At 43.5% G+C, this 13,017-nt stretch overlaps 1 protein-coding gene across 10 annotated transcripts in view; it reads right to left on the reverse strand.

Moving 5' to 3' along the window:
- LOC134358497 (sorbin and SH3 domain-containing protein 1) overlaps positions 1–13,017 on the reverse strand; it is a 214,518-nt gene that overhangs the window by 175,232 nt on the left and 26,269 nt on the right. For 3 of the 10 annotated variants that reach the window (XM_063070773.1, XM_063070777.1, XM_063070775.1), the window contains one exon: positions 3,758–3,816. The exons of 3 other annotated variants lie outside the window; for them this stretch is intronic. In XM_063070773.1, coding sequence (XP_062926843.1) covers positions 3,758–3,786 — 29 coding nt within the window. In that variant the 5' untranslated portion in view covers positions 3,787–3,816. Of the gene's footprint in view, positions 1–3,757; positions 3,817–11,886; positions 12,289–13,017 lie in introns of those variants that run through there. 4 more of the 10 variants (XM_063070782.1, XM_063070784.1, XM_063070785.1 and 1 more) reach the window with 2 other exon arrangements.

Consider the following 13,017-nt stretch of genomic DNA (forward strand, 5'->3'; position numbering starts at 1 on the left):
ACCAGCAACTTTGATGTGTGTTCCTTGAAATTTCCTGGCGCCCTGATAGTCATGGGCTGGTACTGCTATTTGGGAGGTCCTGACCCCAGTAACTGATTGAGGACCGGTTGCTGTGAACATAGCTAACACATCTACAGGGTCACTGTCACACCCATCTCCACCGATCCTGTACCCACTGTTCCTATTTCAAATCGTATGGTTCATTAGCTCTAAACAGATCATCAGAATTGTTCACTTATTGGTACTGGCCCTTTGGGGAATGCTATCCAGTTAAACCCCCATCCCTGCAGATCACCCTATCCAGCACCTCACCCACATTTGGAAGTTTTAGAATCAGTTTGCTTCATCCTGTCAGGCAGTGAATTCCTGATCAGGATAATGTACTGTGTAACTGTTTCCAATGGATTGCCTCCAAGTTTTTTACCAATTACTCAATGATTACAACCTTCCATTATGGAAACTGTTACCATTTTCAATCTATCAAAACCATTTTGATTTTGAATCCTATTAACTTTTTCTACTCCAAGAAGCACAGCCCCATCTTCTCTAATCCCCTGCATTACAGAACTTTTGTTACTAAAACATTCATTAAATTCAGACCTTGGGGAAACAGTTTCTAGGTCTGAGCTGGGGGAAGGAGCAAGTGGCTGCCTGCCTGTCCTCTAATATGCAGCTTTCATTTTATTCCTTACAACTTAAGGGGGAGGCCATTCTGCTTGGTCTTGAAGCACTTCTATCAGCCCCAGATCCCCATCTTTATACCCATTGACTTTAATTCTTGAACAGCCCACCTATTTATACATTACTATCTCAAACTTTTAAATTCTCCTCAGTGTGCCTCTACTTGCCCCAGTAACCACTTACAGCCATTTATAATTCACCTTATGTTGATCTCCATCACACAGAACCTGTCCTCCCAATTTTTAACCTGCTCCATGACCGTCACTAATCTGTACAATTTTCATCGCCCTAGACCAATTCCATTTCATTTCCTCCACTCTCCATTGCCAATAAGATAAACACTGTTGGATTTTTTCCATGAACATTTTTTGGAAAAGGTGGATCTGAATTGTTTCTTTCACAGCTGCTCAATGTGACATTTTTCAGGAAACATAATCTTTCCCTGGACCTAGAGCTCACATGCTGAAAATTAACAAGCTCTGCATTGTTTCACCATTTCCTTTCCCCGTGTCTATCGAGGGAAAGCACATTCCAAGGAATCCAGGTTCAATTCCAAGCCTGTGAGGGGTTTGCCAATATGAACTATTGCTGTGGCCAGGATCTGAACAATGGTATAGCCCCACGTTGTCCAAGGGAAGTCTGGAGATCCACTTAGTCCGTATACACAATCCTAACAGCTCCTCAGCAGACCTCAGCTGGAAAGTGCAGGCGTTGGAAGTCAAGATGAGATTTGTTATACCTCAGCGTGTTGTATGCCCATGGTTATACGCCCATCCCTCCGGTGGTGTGGAGTTGTGGCAAGAGGCAGCACCTTCACAAAGCCAAGCAGGAATGGAAAGGAACTTACAAGGAGGAGTTAGTCATGAGAAATTCCACTAACAGAATGCTCACAGGTAGAAAAAGGATAACATTCCAATGACATTTTGCTGACTAAGAATCAGGAACTAAAACTGGACAGCTAGATAGAGCTAACCTGGCAAAGCAAGGTGAGCAGATTTAGTTCAACGCGGGACAGATCTCATCTGGCCCTTATGCATCCAAGTACACCAAAGACTTCCTACTTCTTCACACTGGTGTGTCCCAGACCATCTTCAGTATCTTCCACATATTTCTCCTTGGTGAATTCAAATAAGCAGTATTTATTTGGGACCTCATACACATCCCCTGGCTCTACACGCACAGATTATCACTTTCAACCCAACAGGGGCCTACTTTTTCCCTGCCTATACACTTAACTAAGGTGTAGAATGTCTTAGGATTCTCCCTATTCTTTATAGGCACACATATTTGTTATGGTCAATTGTTAAGGATGAGGTGATGGAGTACTTGGTGACACAGGATGAGAGAGGACAAAGTCAGCATGGTCTCTTTAAGTGAAAATCCTGCCTGACGAACCATGCAGTGGATGTTGTATACTTGGACTTTCAAAAGGCCTTTGACAAGGTGACACACATGAGGCTGCTTACCAAGTTAAGAGTCCATGGTATTAAAGGAAAATTACTAACATGGATAGGGCATTGGCTGATTGGAAGAAAGCAGCAAGTGGGAATAAAAGGATCATGTCTGATTGGCTGGCAGTGACTAGTGTTATTCCGCAGGGGTCAGTTTTTGGGACCACTTCTTTTTATGCTGTATATAAATGATTTAGATGATGGAATAGATGGCTTTGTTGCCAAGTTTGCAGACACAAAGGTTGGTGGAGGGGCAGGTAGTGTTGAGGAAATAGGTAGGATGCAGAAGGACTTAGACAGATTAGGAGAATGGGCAAGAAAGTGGCAAATGAAATATAATGTTGGAAAATGCATGGTCACGCACTTTGGTAGTAGAAATAAATGTGCAGACTATTTTCTAAACAGGGAGAAAATCCAAACATCTGAGCTGCAAAGGGACTTGGGAGTCCTTGTGCTGAACATCCTAAAGGCTAACTTGTAGGTTGAGTCGGTGTTGAGGAAGGCAAATGCAATGTTAGCATTCAGTTCATGACGTCTAGAATACAAGAGCAGGGAAGTGATGCTGAGGCTTTATAAGACACTAGTGAGGCATCACCTTGAGTATTGTGTACAGTTTTGGGCTCCTTATCTTAGAAGAGATGTGCTGGCATTGGATAGGGTCCAGAGGAGTTTCACAAGGATGATTCCAGGAATGAAAGGGTTATCATACAAAGAATGTTTGACGGCTCTGGATTCCTAACAACTTCTAAACTCACTGGAATTTAGAAGGATGAGGGAGAGATCTCATTGAAACTTTTTGAATGTTGAAAAACCTAGACAGAGTAGAGGTAGAAAGGATGTTTCCCATGGTGGGGGAGTCTAGGACAAGAGAGCACAGCCTCAGGATAGAGGGGTGTCCATTCAAAACAGAGATACAGAGAAATTTCTTTCACCAGAAGGTGGTGAATTTGTGGAATTTGTTGCCCCGTGCAGTTGTGGAGGTTAGGTTGTTGGGTGTATTTAAGGCAGAGATTGATAGGTTCTTGATTGGACATGGCATCAAAGGTTATGGGGTGAAGGCTGGGAAATGGGGTTGAGGAGGAGAGGAAAAAAAAAACGATCAGCCATGATTGAATGGTGGAGCAGACTTGATGGGCCAAATGGCCTAATTCTGCTCCTGTGTCTTATGGTCTTATATTCATTACCCCCTTTTGCCTTCCTAATTTCTCTCTATACACTCTACATTCCTCAAGAGATTCCCAGCTGCATATGCCTGCCAGATGCTTCATTTCCTGATCAAGCCATCAACATCCTTTGTCTTCGAAGATTTCCTAGTCTTTGCCTTTTACCCTTACCAGAACATGCTCGCCCTAGACTCTTTGTAAGTTTCTTTTGATAGACTTCCATTTGTAAGATGTTGTTTTACTCCAAGTGCATGACCAGCTGGTAAAGATATTTACAGACATTCTTAACCTCCCCTGCTTCAATGTGTGGTTCCCACCTACTTTAGGAAACAAGGTAACCTACCTTAACAACTACTGCCCAGTGCTCTAACATTAACCACCATGATGTACTTTGACAGGCTGGTCATGGCACACATTAACTCAAGCCTTGCAGACAACATTGACCTATTGCAATTCACCTACCACCAAAACACATCTTCAGCATACACCATCTCCGTGACCCACACTCATCGTTGAAGCATCTGGAAAGTAAAGAAATCTATGTCAAGCTGTTGTCCACTGACTACAGCTCCAACTTCAATACCAATTCTAACCAAACTCATCACCAATCTCTTGACACTGGAAGTTAGTGCCTCAGCATACAACTGGATCTTTAACTTTCTGATCAATGGAAGACAACCACTAACGATAGGCAATGTTTACCCTATTGACAGGGTAAATCCAAGCAGACTTTCCCCACTTAGGTTGGGTGAGATTAGAACTAGAGGTCACAGGTGAAATATTTAAGGGGAGCATGAGGGTGAACTTCTTCACTCGGAGGGTGGTGAGAGTGTGGAATGAAGGTGGAGGATGAGTGTTCAATTTCAACATTTAAGAGATGTTTGGATAAATACATAGATGGGAGGGATATGGAGGGTTATGGTTCCTAGGAGTGAACATCACCAATAGTCTGTCCTGCTCCAAACACATAAATGCTAAAGCCAAAAAGCTTACCAACATCTCTACTTCCTCAGGAGCTATAAAAAATTTGGCATGCCCCCAACAATTCTCACCAATATTTATTAACGCACTACAGAAACATTCTATCTGGATACATAATGCTTTGTATGGCAAATGCTCTGCACGCAACTGCAAGAAACTGTTGTGGTCACAGCTCAGCACATCACAAAAATCAGCCTTCCCCAATGGACTTCACTACCTCAGTAAAGCAGCTGGCATCAGAATCAGAATCCTTTATTATCACCAAGTCTGTGGACACATACAGGGAATTCGATGCTGGTTTCCCTGAGCTCTTGCTGTACAGAATCAAAAAGCAAACAATAGTGCAAATAATCGTGAACTATATACAATGAGGTATACCTGTGTATGTACAGGTGGACTTGGTTTATAATAGACTAAACTTCAAGTGTTCAGAAGACTGATGGCATACGGAAAGAAACTGTTCTTGTACCTATTTGTCCTGGCATACAGTGATCTAAAGTGCCCACCAGAAGGAAGGAGATGGAACAGGTGATGTCCAGGGTGGGATGGGTCTACAATGATGCTGCTTGCTCACTTCCTGACTCTAGATGCATTTAAGTTCTGGATCGAGGGCAGCTTCACATCAATAGTCCTTTCCGCAGCCCTGACGCTTCTTTGGAGTCTATTCTTGTCTTGTTTGGTAGCTGATCCAAACCAGACAGTGATGGACGAACAGTGAACAGACTGGATTATTCCTGAATAGAATTGAATCAGCAGCTCCTGAGGCAGGTTGTGCTTCCTGAGTTGACGTAGGAAATACAACCTCTGCTGAGCCTTTTCGATAAGTGTCAAAGAACCCACCCACCTCTCAGGGGTTTAGTTTCATTTTCTTCCTTCTAGGCAGAAGATACAAAAGCCTGAAATTATGTACCACCAGAATTAAGTACAGCATCTTATACAAAAATTAAATGATTCACTAGATCAGTAAGATAGATTCTTAACCTCACAACTTTCATCATTATGATCTTACACTTTATCACTTACCTACACTACACTTTCTCTGTGGCTGTTATACTTCGTTCTTCATTGTTCTACCTCAATACACTGTGTAATGATTTGATGTGTATGAACAGTATGCAAGACAAGCTTTGCACTGCATCTTAGTACAGGTGACAATAATAAACCAATTCCAATTCCCAATCTACTTTAAGCTATTGAATCAGCCTTCCCCCATTTTAAAGCCAACTTTATCGCTTTCCGTAACTTAATTAAGCTTACTGTTCCTGAAGTGTTATCCACTGACATTTCCTCAACCTTCCAAAGACAAAAGTCAAGTCCTGCCCCATTGGTAAGAATTTTTACAGATTGTCTCAAAAAATTAATTGGACCCACTTAACAAATTCTACCCAAGCTAAGCCCCTTGCACTAGGCAATCCCATTCAATATTGGGAAAGTTTAAAATCCCCCTCTACTGTAGCCCTACTCCTCCTGTACAGATCTGCGATTTGCTTACATATCTTTTCCTTTAATTCCCTATGACTATAAGGAGGCTCTTGTGAAACTCCAGCAATATAATCACCCTTCTACTATTTGGAAGTTCTAACCACATGGCAATCCCTCTAGGACATCCTCTCTAAGTACTACATCAAATTCCATCCAGAGCACGCTACACATAGACCACAGCTGCTCTGGTTTGGTTACGTAACTCAGTATTCGGGGCACTGACTAACTATTGAGTTCCGTGGTAAGTCTGGAAGTATGCGTGCATATATCTGAGGTGTGAGCAGCAGTCATTGAGAGCAAGTGAAACTACACAAGGAAAACAAATACTTTGTGATGTTATTTGTAAAATAATTCACTAATGAAGGTAAACTGTGCATGCAGCAAACCTATTTTCCTCCTGTTCATCTGGACACCAACACTCCCCTGATCACGTGAAATAAAGTCACAGGATCATCTACCAACATACTGTCAGCTCATCATCGCATCTGTGACAACACTTTTTCGTATTTGAGTATCCTCATCCTCCACTATCTTGGTACAGTGAGAAGCTTGATTTCCCTACAGATCAGATTATTACACCGTATATTGAAATATAAAAATTGCTGGTGAATGCAGCAGGCCAGGCAGCATCTATGGGAGGAGGTAGACATTTCAGGCCGAGACCCTTCGTCAGGTCTAACTGAAAGAAGAGATACTAAGAGATTTGAAAGTGGGACGGGAAGGGATGGAACTAAGAGCTGGAAAGTTGATTGGCAAAAGGAATATGAGAGGATCATGGGACGGGATCCTCTCATATCCCTTTTGCCAATCAATTTTCCAGCTCTTAGCTCCATCCCTCCCCCTCCTGTCTCCTCCTATCATTTCGGATCTCCCCCCCCCACTTACAAATCTCTTACTATCTCTTCTTTCAGTTAGTCCTGACGAAGGGTCTCAGCCCGAAACATCTACTGCACCTCTTCCTAGAGATGCTGCCTGGCCTGCTGCGTTCACCAGCAATTTTTATGTGTGTTGCTTGAAATTCCAGCATCTGCAGATTTCCTCATGACACCGTATATTGAGGTAGTTTAAGGTAAAACAATAGCAGAGTGCAGAATGCAGTGTCGTCACATTACAGAGAAAGTGCAATGTAGGTACACAATAAGTCACAAGGCCACAATGAGGTGGACTGTGAAGTCAAGAGTACGTTTTATTACACTAGGGTTCAGTCAATGGTCTTAACAGCAGGATGGAGCCCGGTGGTATATCCTTTCAGGCTTTATCTTATGCCTGATGGAAGACAGAATGTCCACGGTACCGTAGGGTCTTTTGATTTTACTGAGGCAATAAGTTGTATAGACACAGCCCACGGAGGGGGAGGCTGGTTTCTGTGATGCACTGAGTTATGCCCACAGGCGGCCCGGGCTTGCCCCTGCCCGCCAGCTCATCGAGTCCTACAAATGCCCACACTGGCTGCCCAGTCCCTCTCAATCACAAACTGAATGGTCTTATTTTTGTTTCCAATTCTTCATGCTCACAAACCAATTCATGCCCAGCCTCCAGCCTTACAAGCATCAAGATGCATTCAGACACTTTCTCGGGTGAGTAGTGGTGTAACTTTCGTGGTATTACAGTAGTTCTGTGCGGGGTAGTCCTCCAATACTCATCTGGTAACATCAGGAAATACAGTATGCCAATATATTGCTGTTTATCACGTCCATGGTTAATGTGCTCTGGAAAGTCAACACAATTTAAATTTCTGCCCATACTGAAGCTGACCTTGTGATGTTATACAGTATCTAGTTTATTCACCGCAAATGTAAGATATTACATGTTTTGTTTGGCAAGTGTCCAGTTAATTCAGAGAACCTGTGAAAGTAAATGCAAGGAGATAGCATCAGTGAAGCCCAGGGACATTGTAGAGAACCCAACCACAATCACAGCATTCTGTTCCGCCTATAAGAAACATTTGCTGTACGTGGGATCCTGTTCTATGCAAATTAGCTGCTGTAACGCCTTCCTGGTGATGCACTGAGTATCACAGGGAGGAAACTGGTTTTCTTATTGGGGAATGTAGTCAGTAACAGTAAGTTGACTTGCACTGATGGGACCACAAAAGCTCATTATCCTGAGACCACAAATTAACTTCTTGTCCCATAAATGAGAAAAAAAGAGAGGCAGCTAGGAGGGAGCAATGCTAATAATAGGGAACGTCCATGGTACATGAGACACCGTGCATGGTGAAGCTTTTGGACTGACCATTAGCAGAATCCCAGGAGCATCTAGATCTGTTTGGCAGCCTTAGAGTACTGTCATCCTTCATTCTGTGTAGATATTTGGTAAAACTGTGTTCTCAGTTTGAAGTGTTGTTTGACACATGGAGCTAGTTAGCAGCAGAGGGAGCAGGGGAGCAGACCACAGCAGGAGATGGTGTTGATTCTGTCCCTGTTAGAACTATAGAAAGACACAGCACGGGCAGAGGTGACTCCTCATCTCCTCTCAGCATCTGTACACAACAATCTTGCTTGCCCCTGTCCCCTCTTTTCCAACATCCCTGTGATGTCCCTCAAACTTCCTGCTGAATCCGTACAAGACAGGGAATTCTGCATTTCAACAAAAGAGGAAAAAAGAAATTCCTCCTACATCTCTGCATTCCGTGCATTCTGGTTGCTGAAAAAAATGACATGCCCTCGTTTTCTAACAGTGGGATAGAAAGGCCCATAATTAACGATTTCAAGGGCTTCTTGTGATGTACCCTGTTGGTTATACCTCATCAATCATATTTTAAGTCAAAGAATTTCGCTGTTAACTGAGTTGACAACAGAATGATGAAGGCAATGGGTTATCAGGGACCTCAGTGAACTGCAAACAGTGCTGGAAACAGCAAATAAAACTTATCTGCGTCCTTGGTATTTTTAAACACAGCCTGTTTTAACCACAGTTTATGCAGAATATCCTTGCAAGTAAAATCATCACTTTTTCCACTAGGGTACTGCATTCAGTGTTTACAATGTTTTTTCCTATACACTGCAGGATCCAAGCACAGATAGGGAGACCCAGAATTCCCAGGACCTGCCACTTTATTTCCCCATCCCACTCCCACCTATCAGTCTGTGGCCTCCTGCACTATCATGGTGAAGCCTAGCCAAGCCTAAGGAACAGCATCTGATCTTCTGTCTGGGCATGCCTCAGCCTTCTGGACTTGAAAACTAAATCCTACAACTTCAGGTAACTTGATTTTTCAATCTGTACCAGTCATCCATCTGTGATATTGGCTTGCTTGCTTTCTTCCTCCTTTTTTTGAAAATAGAACACAAGCCCACTATGACCTGCCAATCATGTTCTCTCCTGCTCTGCATTTTACAACTTGTATTTTTTTTTGCTTATGAACTCACTCTCCGACTTCTCCCATTCACTCACTGACCAGATAACAGCTCATCATTGAGATCGCCCTGGTTTAACCCCTCCAGTCCACTCTCCACCTTTGAACTTTGAACTTTGGTCACCCAAACTTCCCTCCAAATTAGGCAGGTTTGTCCACTCTCCAGACGTGGCCTGACTTAAATATTTCCACCATTTTCTGTTTTTTTATTTTAAATTTCCAATATCTGCAGTTTTTAAAAAATTCTGTATTTGTCAACTCTGGAACCAGTAAAATCTTCCTCCACTCTTACAAAGCCTTCGTTTGCCTCCTCATGTGTGTATCCAGGATTGGATACAATAATGAAACTGGGATTGATTACTTTTCTCCGTATGTTTGTATACCTTCCGAGCTTTTGTGCTCCAAAACACTGTTTGGCACAAGAGTCTACCCACTCTGCACTCCTTTCAGTCCGTTACAACTCATTTCTTCAACCAAAAAAAAAATCAACTCTGCACAGGCTTCAGCTGCTGTCTCCCCACTCACCTTATAACTTAACAACACTTCACCCAGTTTGCCGAAGCTTCATATCATGTACCAACTACAGATTTTGGAATTATGCCCTGTTCCCATGTCATTAACATATATTAACGTGTCCCTTGCACTGAGCTCAGATCAGCCACAGCTGCTGCTACTTCCCAAATCATGCTGCCACTCCCCATGTTCTTTTGTTAGGGGGTTGACTACAAACTTAAGAGTTTTCATGGGTTTAAGCACTTCTGTTGTGTGTTAAAAATGCCATTTATAACAAAGGCAACTGTTGGAAATTATTGAAAAATTAAGTACTCATTTTATTTGCACAGGGCTTGAATTCTTCAAGCTGAATCTTCAAACCCTTTCCATGGATCTGCAGTTGGAATATGGTTTACAAGCTCTTGGCATCAGAATGATGGGCTTACTCATCTCTGGGACCCTGGGGTTTGAGGAACCAAGAGGAGACCTGAAATCTTAAGGGGGAGGGGGGGGGCGGCCAATTATCGTAAGTTTGAGAAATTGATGTCGTGCCATCAGATTGGAGGCTACCCAGATGAAATATCAGGCGTTGCTCCTCCAGCCTGAGTGTGGCCACATCGCGGCAATAGAGAAGGCCATGGACTGATATCGGAATGGGAATGGAAAGTAGAAATTAAATAGATGGCCAGTGGGAGATTTGCTTTTCCTTGCAGACAGAGCGTAGGTGCTTGTTGAAGCTGTATCCCATTCTACCAGCCTCACCAATATACAGGAGGCTACACCGGGAGCACCAGATACATCAGATGACCCCAACAGACTCACAGGTGAAGTGTCACCTCACCTGAAAGGACCGTTTGGGGCCCTGAATGGTAGGGAGGGAGGTGGTGTAGGGGCAGGTGTGGCTCACCCCGCCCCCCTTCATCATTCCCATTTCCCTCTCTCACCTTATCTCCTTACCTGCCCATCACCTTCCTCGGGCGCACCTCCCCCGTCCCTTTCTTCCATGGTTCCTTCTCCAGCCCTTTATCTCTTTCACCAATCAACTTCCCAGCTCTATTCTTCACCACTCCCCCTCTCCCGGTTTCACCTATCACCTACCACCTTGTACTTATTCCTCCCCACCACCCCCCATCTTCTTCGCCTGACTCATCTTTTCTCTCCGGTCCTGATGAAGGGTCTCAGCCTGAAACATCGACTGTTTAACTCCTTTCCATAGATGCTGCCTGGCCTGCTGAGTTCCTCGAGCATTTTGGGTGTTTTGCCTTGGATTTCCAGCATCTGCAGATTTTCCTTGTGTTTGTGCTTTCTCTGCTCTTCTCATTGTAGCTGTCCACCCCCTTTACCCTTCATTACAGGCACCAGTATGCCCTGCCTCAGTCGCTGTTCTGTTCCTTTCTCTGTCCTTCACGTCACATCGAAGGACAGAGCCTATAGGTTCAGTAACAGAAATAAATGACTGCTCCCCTCATTCACAAAGTCTCTGATGGATGGATCAAGTCTGATGGAGTGTGATGGATGGATAAAGTCAAACCAACTAAGCGCCTCACAAGATGTCCCCTCAATTAGCAAATTCTGGGCATCTGTGTCCCCATCGGTCAGAAAACAAGCCCTAAATAAATCTTAATCTTATTATAACCTCAACAGCTGCAGCTACGCTCTCAGTTTGTAAACAGCAAGGTGCAAAGTGCCAACTGGCTGAGCTGGGCCCAGCCAAGTTTGTTTAGCCACAAGATCAATATCTTACATGGTGAGAAAGTTGTCCCTCTCATTAGGAAGCCTGACAACACACAGGCTGCCCTTGCTCTGTGTAAGATAACTCCAAACTCTCACCTCCTCAACCACCCAGCCACTGTTCACTAACTGAAAGCAGACACAATATGGCTCCAAGCCAAGCTCAGCCCAAACCCTGCTTCAGCATCCGGAAAGTTTAGAGGGTGGTCTTTTATGTGACGGTGTGGAGATGAGCAGTGTTAGTACTGGACCCGGTCATTCTGCATCATCAGTTCGGGACAATAGGCTGGCACAGCTGGCCACCGCTTCAAGCTCCAGGAACTCCAAAGCAGGTTTATTATCACACACATAATACATTAAATTTGCTGGTTTGTGGCACAGTACAGTGTAACACATTTTAAAAATTGCTGTAAGTTACAATGATATTTAAAAGATAAATAAATAGTTCAAAAAGAGAGCAAAATATTGAGGTCACATTCATGGACCATTCACAAGCCTGACAGTGGAGGGTAAATCTGGTCCTAGGACATTGAGTGTATCTTTCTACCTCCACACTGATGGTAGTAATGAGAGGAGGGCATATCTTGAATGGTGATGGTCCTTCAAAATGGATGCCACCTTCTTGAGACATCGCCTTTTGAAGTTGTCCTCAATGGTGGGGAGGTCAGTACCCGTGATGAAGCTGGCCAAGTGTACAGCCCTCTGCAGCTTTTTCCCCATCCTGTGAACTGGAGCCTCCACACCAAATGGTGATGCAACCAGTCAGAATATTCTCCACAGTCACTTTGCAGAAATTTGCTAGTGCTCCTGACCTTCAGTGGTGTCTATGTGGACTTTACACGTCTCCACCACACGATATCCTTCATGTGATCCAGATCCTTCCCACATCCCTGGGATGTGCAGGTTGGCAGATTAACTGGCCGCTGTGTGTTGGAGTGAGTGGTAGAAGCTGGAGAGGGTTTGGGGAGTTGAAGGAAATGAGAGGAGAATGAAATGGGATTAGTGTAATTGGGTGGTTGATGGTTGCTATACATCTAGGCTGTAGGGCCCCTTTCAGTGCTTTGAGACTCTAGGTTATGAGAAAAACACCAAGACCTTGGGACTAAACTTCCTACAGGGTCACCAGGATTTATTTGTAAAAGATACAAAATGAACAGCACTCCAGGTAATCTCAAAGCAGCTGAGAATTGGACCAAATTAATGTAGCACCCAGCAAATACAGCATCCGAGGATGTACAGAGAGAAGCTGTTCATCCACCATCCGAATTCTGAATGGCCCACGACCTCATGAACACCAACTCATTCTCTCTCTCTTTTTTTGCACGATTTATTTTATTTTCAGTTGTAACTGATAGCAAGAATTTTTTTATGTCTTGCACTGCAGTGCTTCCACAAAAACAAAAAAAATTCATGACTTCTGTCGTTGATAATAAACCTGATTCTGATCTCTAAATGGTCCATGAACACTACTTCGTTATTCTTTTGGTGTTTTGGTGTTTTTTTTTATTTTGCACTAGTTATTTTGTGATTTATAGTGATTCTGTGGCTTTCCACTGTGCTGCTGCCACAAAACAACAAATTTCATGCCATCTAAAACAGTGATAATAATCTAAAACAGTGATAATAAACCTGACTCTGTTCTCTACTACTGAGTCAGCTCCCAGCACAGAAGGACATT

The sequence above is a fragment of the Mobula hypostoma genome, chromosome 18, assembly GCF_963921235.1.
Source record: "Mobula hypostoma chromosome 18, sMobHyp1.1, whole genome shotgun sequence".
Taxonomy (NCBI): Eukaryota; Metazoa; Chordata; class Chondrichthyes; order Myliobatiformes; family Myliobatidae; genus Mobula; species Mobula hypostoma.